Here is a 10,605-nt window from a genome sequence, read left to right on the forward strand (position 1 = left end):
CTCTCCCTGCCCCAACGCCCGACACACCTGCAGCGCGTGGGCGAGGAGCTCATCACGCCAGGGCCAGCTGCCACACGGCGGGAGCGCAGTCTCCTAGCGGGTCCCAGTGACTGGACAGGGAAAGCTGCCTTACAGTATGCCCTTTTCCCCCGAGGTTTAAAGCGGTAGTCTGCTACATCTGGACGTACCCAACGCCTGCGGTTCCCATGCTGCCTGCAGGGGGCACCCATTTGCATGCTTTTGTCTCGTCAGGCGCCGAATGCCAAAAGTGCTCCGGGCTGTGCTTTTGTTGGTCAGGAGTACGGTGCGATTTGATCCGTGCTCATAGATTGGTTGGAAGAGCCATTAATTTGCCAGTTAAGGCGCAGCACCCGATACTGTGGAGTTGTTTAGTTCGTGCCAGCTGGTTGGTTTCAGTCTAGTATCACAGTGACTGGTTAAGTGAATTGTTGCGTATGAGGCTTGCGCAGTGTGTGCTGATTGGCCGCCGACTTCTGTGCAGGACCCTGGGCCGACTCCACCCTCTCCGCTGCTGGGTCAGAAGCCACTGCAGCTACTGGAGATCAAAGCTAGGGGGCGCTTTGGCTGCGTGTGGAAGGCACAGCTACTCAATGAATATGTAGCTGTGAAAATCTTCCCCATCCAGGTAAGTGTGTGTGTGTATGTGTGTGTGTGTGTGTGTCCACACACATTTCTGTTGGGTTGATCTTGGGTTTTTACTGTGTGTGTGTGTGTGTGTGTCTCTCTCTCTCTCTTCCCAGAATAAGCTGTCTTGGCAGAATGAATATGAGATTTACAGTCTGAGTGGGATGAAGCATGAAAACATCCTCAGCTTCATTGGGGCAGAGAAGAGAGGAAACGGCATGGACATAGAGCTGTGGCTCATCTCCACCTACCACGAGAAGGTACACACACACACACACACACACACACACACACACACACACACACACACACAGCATGGACATAGAGCTGTGGCTCATCTCCACCTAACACGAGAAGGTACACACACACACACACACACACACACACACACACACAGCATGGACATAGAGCTGTGGCTCATCTCCACCTACAACGAGAAGGTACACACACACACACAGCATGGACATAGAGCTGTGGCTCATCTCCAGTTACAACAAGAAGGTACACACACATACACAACATACACCACATATATGCACATACTGGAAATACAGGAACTGTAGCTCAGCATAAAAATACATGTCATGGATGCACACCAAACACAGACCATGAAACCTTACCATCAAGAGAAAAAATGCAAACTCACTCATGACATTTGTAGGTCATTCTGTTCAAACACTGTTGAGCTGTAGCTCATGTTCCCCTATTAATATTTTTAGGCTCACATCTGACCCCTGGTGGTCATAGTATCTCACACCTCTCTCTCCCCCCCCCCCCCCCCCCCCCCCCTCTCTCTCTCTCTCTCTCTCTCTCTCTCTCATATGTGGGAGTTCTTCTGTACAGGGCTCGTTGACGGATTACCTGAAGGCTAATGTGGTGTCGTGGAATGAGCTGTGTCATATAGCGCAGACATTTGCGCGTGGTTTGGCGTACCTTCACGAGGACATCCCAGGCCTGAAGGACGGCCACAAACCGGCCATCGCACACAGGTGCTCTTTTATTGTCTTCCCTCTCAACCAAGCTGACCTTATTCATTCTTATTTTAAATGCCATTCCTCATTGGCTGTTTGTTCCTGATGTGTTCGCGCGTGTGTGTGTTTTGTTTTTATGCTTTATTTTTTTTATGTATTTCTCTTTCCGTTCCCCCCCCCCCCCCTTTTTTTTTTTTTTTTTTTTTTTTTTCTTCTTTCTCTCCCCCTCAGGGACATTAAGAGTAAGAACATACTACTGAAGAGCAATCTCACTGCCTGCATCGCCGATTTTGGCCTCGCACTCAAATTTGAGGCAGGAAAATCCGCAGGTGACACACACGGACAGGTGAGCTCTGGACACGCGCATGCGCTCGGCCATGTGGAGCTGGAATCTGCGTTACTGTCCCGTCACTGTGGCTTACTGTGTGCCTGTCTACAGTGCTGCATGGTGTTTGTGGTGTTTATTAACGCGTGTGTGTGTCTAAGGTGGGCACGCGACGCTACATGGCTCCTGAGGTGTTGGAAGGGGCCATTAACTTCCAGCGGGACGCTTTCCTGAGGATCGACATGTATGCTGTAGGACTTGTACTGTGGGAACTGGCATCCCGCTGCACAGCTGCTGATGGTAACACACACGCACAGTCTACATATTCTGTGTATACACACACGCTCTACATATTGGACTTGGACACAAGCTGCGTTGTGACAACTTCTGTTGTAAAAAGCGCTATATAAATAAATTTGAACTATCCTGTGTACACATGCACATACACCACGCACACGCACATGCACATACACCACGCACATGCACCACGCACATGCACCACGCACATGCACCACGCACATGCACCACGCACACGCACATGCACATGCACCACGCACACGCACATGCACCACGCACACGCACATGCACCACGCACACGCACATGCACCACGCACACGCACATGCACCACGCACACGCACATGCACATGCACCACGCACACGCACATGCACATACACCACGCACATGCACCACGCACATGCACATGCACCACGCACATGCACATGCACCACGCACATGCACATGCACCACGCACACGCACATGCACCACGCACACGCACATGCACACGCACCACGCACATGCACCACGCACATGCACCACGCACACGCACCTCGCACACGCACATGCACCTCGCACACGCACATACACCTCGCACACGCACATACACCTCGCACACGCACATGCACATACACCACGCACATACACCACGCACATGCACATACACCACGCACACACACCACGCACATGCACATACACCACGCACACACACCACGCACATGCACACACACCACGCACATGCACACACACCACGCACATGCACACACGCACACGCACATGCACCACGCACACGCACATGCACACGCACCACGCACATGCACCACGCACACGCACCACGCACACGCACATGCACATACACCACGCACATACACCACGCACATGCACATACACCACGCACATACACCACGCACACGCACATGCACATACACCACGCACACGCACACGCACATGCACACACCACGCACATGTGCACACACCACGCACATGCGCACACACCACGCACATGCGCACACACCACGCACATGCGCACACACCACGCACATGCGCACACACCACGCACATGCGCACACACCACGCACATGCGCACACACCACGCACACGCGCACACACCACGCACACGCGCACACACCACGCACACGCGCACACACCACGCACACGCGCACACACCACGCACACGCACACGCGCACACACCACGCACACGCGCATGCACACACACCACGCACACGCGCATGCACACACACCACGCACACGCGCATGCACACACACCACGCACACGCGCATGCACACACACCACGCACACGCGCATGCACACACACCACGCACACGCGCATGCACACACACCACGCACACGCGCATGCACACACACGCGCATGCACACACACCACGCGCACGCACCACGCGCACGCACATGCACACGCACCACGCACACGCACACACACCACGCACACACACCACGTGCACGCACACACACCACGCGCACGCACACACACACACACCACACACACCACGCGCACACGCACGCACACCGCGCACACGCACATGCACATACACCACACACACGCACATGCACATACACCATGCACACGCACCACGCACATGCACACGCACCACGCACACGCACCACGCGCACGCACATACACCACGCGCACGCACATACACCACGCACCACGCGCACACACACACAGCACGCACACACACCACGCACACACACCACGCGCAAGCACACCACGCGCACGCACGCACACCATGCACACACACCACGCGCACGCACACACACCACGCGCACGCACACACACCACGCGCACACACCACGCGCACACACCACGCACACGCACACACACCACGCACACACACACACCACGCACACACACCACGCGCACGCACACACACATACACCACGCACCACGCGCACGCACACACAGCACGCACACGCACCACGCGCACGCACACACACCACGCGCACGCACACACACCACGCACACGCACCACGCGCACGCACACACACCACGCGCACGCACACACACCACGCGCACGCACACGCGCGCACGCACATGCACATACACCACGCACACGCACATGCACATACACCACGCACATGCACCACGCACACGCACATGCACCACGCACACGCACATGCACCACGCACACGCACATGCACCACGCACATGCACCACGCACACGCACCACGCACATGCACACGCACCACGCACATGCACACGCACCACGCACATGCACACGCAACACGCACACACACCTCGCACATGCACACGCACCACGCACACGCACCTCGCACACGCACACACACCACGCACACGCACATACAACACGCACACACACCACGCACACGCACATACACCACGCACATACACCACGCACACGCACATACACCACGCACACGCACCACACGCACACGCACCACACGCACACGCACATACACCACATACACCACGCACACGCACATACACCACACGCACATACACCACACGCACACGCACATACACCACATACACCACACGCACACGCACATACACCACATACACCACACGCACACGCACATACACCACATACACCACACGCACACGCACATACACCACATACACCACACGCACATACACCACATACACCACACGCACATACACCACATACACCACACGCACACGCACATACACGCACATACACCACACGCACATACACCACACGCACATACACCACACGCACATGCACATACACCACACACACCACACACACACGCACATACACCGCACATACACCACACACACACGCACATACACATGCACATATAACACACGCGCACACATACTGGAAATACAGCAACTGTAGCTTAGCATAAAAGTACATGTCATCATGGAAGTGTACAAAACAAGCAGACGATTTATTAGTGACCATTTGCCTCAGGTAATGTTTGCTCTTTTTTCTTTCCATGTACTGTACCTACACACATGAACGGTCCATGTTCTTACATCCTACACTTGTGTGTATCTGTGTGCAAGTGTTTGTGTGGTGTGATGGAGTAAGTGTTTTGTCTGAGAGTGACTGGGGGGAGGGGGTTGGAGATTCCACCTTTGCATGTGAGATTCGTGCTTAACGCACAGAATATGAGCTTACTGACGTGTGTGTGTGTGTAGGTCCATTGGATGAGTATGCATTGCCGTTTGAGGAGGAGGTGGGACAGCACCCCTCACTAGAGGATATGCAGGAAGTCGTCGTACACAAGAAACTCAGACCCACTCTGAGGGAGTACTGGCAGAAACACACGGTGAGACACACACACACACACACACACTCACACACTCACACTATGGTAGTGTGTATAAGGTTGGTTGAGGTTCACCGGCGTTGTGTCTTGGCAGGGTCTGTCCATGCTGTGTGAGACTATAGAGGAGTGCTGGGACCATGAGGCAGAAGCCCGTCTCTCCGCCGGCTGCGTAGAGGAGCGTGTCATCACTATGCAGCGACAGACCAACCTCATCGCCCCCGACGACATCCTCACCGTCGTCACCATGGTGACCAACCTGGACTACCCTCCCAAGGAGTCCAGCCTATGATGTGGAGCCCTGTTGGCCAATCAGACTGCCGGAGCAGGACGACTCTGTGTGTGATGGCGGGGGGTGGGGGTGGGGGGTGTATGTGTGTAGAAGAGACAGTTTACTCCTTGTGGACTCCTGGGTGCTTTTGGAGATTAAAACAAAAAACGCGCGCGCACACACGGACCTTCGAGTGGAGGCGCAAGGAAGTCGCCATTTGTACCTGAACTGTTCTTTTGTACAAGGAGGAGGCTCCCTGACCATTTCTGTTCTGTTTTGTTGTTGGGTTTTTTTTGTTTTGTTTTTTTAAGAAGAGTGAAGACTTTTATCACAAACAAGAAAAGGGAAAAAAAAACTAACATTTTTAGCATAAAAAGGGCAAAACTCTCTAAACTGCATTTCATTTCCTTTTTTTCTGGCGTGTTTCCGTTGATTATTGTAATGCCAATAAGGAACCGCTTCTGAACTACTGTTCATCACAAATCTCTCACACACCCACACACACAGGGGGGAATAGTTTTCACCACGCGGCATCATACCAGGCTTACTGAAGCGGCCGCATGTCACATCCACCAGGTGCCACGTGTTAACTCCTGTGACACCCCACCCACCCCAGAGCGAGTGGCGGGCTGGTCAGGGCAGAGGGGGTGCAGAGTAGGCGCCCACCCACCGCCCACCCCCACATCGGACAGGAACCAGCCAAACGCTGCCACAGCCGTACACACGACTCTTCGCCCGTAAACGCGTTCAGATCAGAATCATTCCAACCAGACACGAGGCGGCAGCCTCCGCTAGAAGACTCATGAGGAGTTTTGACTCCCCGCTCTTGTTGGTGATGTCGTACATTTGTCAGTAAAGCATTGTGGTCCTGAACTGGTGCCTTTTGGGAAATGCATGTCACCTGACACAAAATGCCAAGACAAGTTCCCAGAGTAGGACAAACATGGCTTACAGTACACAAGGTGTTCTTGCTTCACTTGATTGTTTGAATTTTGTTTCCTCTCATCGACTGCTGATTTGACTTGTAGATTGAGTTGGTTTCATGGAATTGGTTCGTTTCAGAAGAAAATTGAGTCCACGTACACGTCATTTTTCTGCTTTTCAATGCCACTACACAATACTTTTATTTTCTCTTTGTCTGATGTATTTCAAGTGTTTTAATTGTTATAATTATGGAGATGTCTTTTTGTTTGACTGTATGAAGCGGTGCCCTGGTTGTGAAGGGGAATTGTGGTTTTATTCATTTGAAGAGACAGTCACTTTGCGGTGGGACTGATTTTAAGGTGTCCGGAGACCCTCTCGCTTGCTTCTTTTAGTTTGATTGTATCTCATTCCTTTTTCATACACTGAGACACACACACAATCTCTCAGGCCACCTGTGTTGGGTTTCCTGAAACTTTACTTTTTATTTGGTGACCATTTACCTCAGGTAACGTCCTCCATCCCTCTCTCCCATTCATCTTGGTGCCATTGAGAGCTGCTTGTAGGCCTCATACTCCTCTATGTTCTGGGCGGGTGCACAAGCCCTCGTCTCCATGCACTACAGTCAGTCATTTGATGAAACAACCCCCCCCCCCCCCCCTTTTTTTTTTTCTTTTTTTTTCCCTCTCCCCATTTGGAAACACTAAGTCAGTATTCAGGGATTCAATACTATGCTTCTGCAAAGTAGTTATGCAATCATATTAGTTGAGTTTCTGGGACTAGCATTTTAAACACTCAGTTGGGCAGCCTTCGGTTAGTATTTACAGATGTACGTGAAAAGGGGCACAGGTGCCAACTTTTCAAAACTTATACACAGGTGTGCACACACACACACACACACACACACATACACACACACACACACACACACACACACACAGACAACCACCCTTCAATAGGTCAGTGGCTTTTTCTGAAATAAACAGACAGAACCAGACTATAACACACACCCAACTTGCTTTTCACACAAGGAGAATGAAAAAGGTGCTTTAATGCGATCGCAGTATGTGCACGTGTATGGGTGTGTGAAGAGCACCAGGAGCGTTTAGGCGACATGCTGTGAAAACGGAACGAACCCACACTTTAGCCAGGCAGGCTGGTATCCTTGTGTTCATGGGCAAACACACTTGGGGTAAAAATAAGCTATTAGTGTACAGTGGAAACATACATATTACACATGCAACCAAACCAATATTGGTTTCCTAATGAAAGTCCCCTCCCTGGTCCAGCTGAAAGAGACTGTCACAGGCCTCCAGGAGCTGCACAGAACTGTAAATAAAGTGAATGTTGGATGTAGATCATCAGCATAGCATGAGGTTGGTTGGTGGTTTTTTTGGGGTTTTTTTCGGTTTTGTTTTTTAAGATAATCATGAAGCAAAAAAAAATTTTAACTATTCTATTTTAAGATGTTTCTGTTTATTTTGGATGTTATAAGATTCGGATTGTCTTCATTTATGTCAAGCCCACAAAACAAATCGTTTTTCCCTCGGTTCATATGAAAGTGCCCAGTCTTTCTTTTACTAGGTACAGAACACACGGACACCCCAGTTTGCCGCTGTGGTGAGAAAGTGTGAACTCTGGCTAAATCCAAAATGCCCCCACCACCCCTAGTGTAGTGGACCACTCTGCTAAAGGCTGAGAAACTGGTCATGTATTACACTAAATGTCCACTAAGGGGGTGGATTTGGCTGCTGTCTTGTGTTCTGTCCATGTAACCCAAGCCAACGTGTGCAAGTTTTATGTTAAACCCTCACTGGCACAGGAAAACCAATTATGAGGCAGTATTCACTTTATTCTCAGACCGTGGGTTCAGCCAGCAGTGTTTTTCCTTTTGTGTTTTTGGTTCTTTCTACCGAACGCGTTACCTCTGCGACAGACCTCTCGTTCTCGGACGTCATGCGCCTCTACGTTACCTAGACTGCTGTTTCTCGCCATCGTCTCTCTATCGCAACCACAGAGTCTTGCCTGCTGATCTAGGATCAGGCCTAGAAGGAGCGCTTGTTAAATACTGTACAGATGAAACATATGCTCTTCCCTTCAATAAAGTGAATTCTGTCAGACCTGTTGCTCTTGCGCCGTTCATGCTGATCTCATATCTATCCCAGTCTTACTTTTACACAAGCCACAGAGGACCAGAATTGTATTTGGATCACTTCATGGATATTTGTGTTTGTTACTGAGGGCTAAAAAGATGGATAAATACAATGGGGGGGGGTTTCATAGTCTAGCCTGGAGTAGAGTTTATGCAGGTAGAGGGGTGGGGAAGTACTTTCTACCAGGTGGTATTAGGGAAATTTAGCCTACGGGGTGAAGGAGCGGTGCTCTCAAACGCTGGTGGATCTGCAGATGCAGCGTTTATGGTATAATGTGATTAAGGACAGACACACATGATCTTCAGTGTCCACTGTATGGTCAGGAGTGTGGTATGGTGAGGATTGGTAGAGAAGGGTTTGCCCTCCTCAGTCTGGCTATGGATGAGGTGTTGAGGTTCCAGGTGAGGTCTTCTATGGATGAGGTGTTGAGGTTCCAGGTGACATTCTCTATGGATGAAGCGTTGAGGTTCCAGGTGATGTCCTCTAGGCTATGAGGGGTTGAAGGAAACAAAACAAGGGTGTGTGTAAGTGCAGGAGATTGTTGTATATTGTCGTATGGAGTGAGGTCTATTAGTCAAGAGCTCAGTGCTCAATTCCTGAATTCAAATGTAAGTATGTACTCAGTAAAGTAATGCAAATTACTGCTGGGCACACAGTGCCAAGTTAAATCATGGCATAGGACATTTCAAATAAAATTCAGAGATTATTCACTGGGAATGTTCATTGTGACACAATTGTGTTAAACTGTTTATCCAACAAACTGACATGATCCCATCACTCCAATGATAATGCTGCCCTCAACCTGACCATTCTGTTTACCTTTTAACATGCACCTTTTACATTTTACACACTTTTCTACACGTGACCCTAACCTATATTTCTCACCACACAGTTTGAAAAGAGTTAGCTGTGTTTTATTTCTTCTCGCCTGGTGTATTGCAATGCCGTGTATCTTGGAATAAGCCAGTCATCTATTATTTCATCCTGTACAACCGTTAAGGACTCCCAATCAGTCCCTGAATTCAGTCCATTCCAGGTGCCAAAACACTACACTGCTGACATGTTTGCAGCTTGTTCAGAATTCAGCAGTCTGTCTTGTCTGTCTTCAGGTACAAAAAGACATATTACCCCAATGTTGGCATCCCCTCGCTGGCTTCCTGTACAGAACAGGATATAATATAGACATCTTCTTGTTTATATTATTATACTGTATGCTTGTGTCCATAGGCTGCTCCACGAACTCTAGACTCTTCCTTGCACTCACTCCTAACAGTTCCCTGATCCAGGCTCAATCTGAAAGGAGAACGTCATTTTCTCAACTGCAGCACCGAGACTTGGGATCAGTTTACAGGTTGACCCTTAGACAAGCTTCAAGTGAGTCTCTTTTTAAATCTAAACTTAAGAAGTACTTTTATTCTCTGGCTTTTGAAAGTAGCTGAGTGTATTGCGTAAGTGGGAGCAACATTCATTTACTGCGACTTGCATACAGCCCTTTGGACAATGCTGTTTGTTTATAAATGTGCTGTGTAAATAAAATGAACTTAACCTTCCCGTTACATCACTGTCCTTTTTTCACTGTGTAGCAGGAGTTGAATCCCCTCTTTAAATAAACGTTCCCTCTCTTAGAAGATCCAGTGAAATGGTCCCTGGTGTATCTTATCTGCTTTCACACTTTGTCATTGCCTCTATCTCCCCTGCGCTGAGTCCCTGCTGCAGGTGCTCCTGTACTAAGGACTCCCAGCCAGTTCCCGATTTCACTCCATCCCAG

General features: G+C 50.1%; 1 protein-coding gene across 2 annotated transcripts in view; it reads left to right on the top strand.

Annotated features, from left to right (window-relative positions):
* The window catches only part of acvr2ab (activin A receptor type 2Ab), a 32,257-nt gene extending 23,453 nt beyond the window's left edge, over window positions 1-8,804 (top strand). For both annotated transcript variants that reach the window (XM_035524840.1, XM_035524837.1), the window contains 7 exons: window positions 503-646; window positions 762-905; window positions 1,489-1,634; window positions 1,848-1,962; window positions 2,103-2,241; window positions 5,365-5,495; window positions 5,590-8,804. In XM_035524840.1, the coding sequence (XP_035380733.1) occupies window positions 503-646; window positions 762-905; window positions 1,489-1,634; window positions 1,848-1,962; window positions 2,103-2,241; window positions 5,365-5,495; window positions 5,590-5,784 (1,014 nt within the window). In that variant the 3' untranslated portion in view covers window positions 5,785-8,804. The remainder of the gene's footprint in view (window positions 1-502; window positions 647-761; window positions 906-1,488; window positions 1,635-1,847; window positions 1,963-2,102; window positions 2,242-5,364; window positions 5,496-5,589) is intronic.
* Window positions 8,805-10,605: the final 1,801 nt, after the last annotated feature.

The sequence above is a fragment of the Electrophorus electricus genome, chromosome 1 (genome assembly GCF_013358815.1).
Source record: "Electrophorus electricus isolate fEleEle1 chromosome 1, fEleEle1.pri, whole genome shotgun sequence".
In the NCBI taxonomy this organism is placed as follows: domain Eukaryota; kingdom Metazoa; phylum Chordata; class Actinopteri; order Gymnotiformes; family Gymnotidae; genus Electrophorus; species Electrophorus electricus.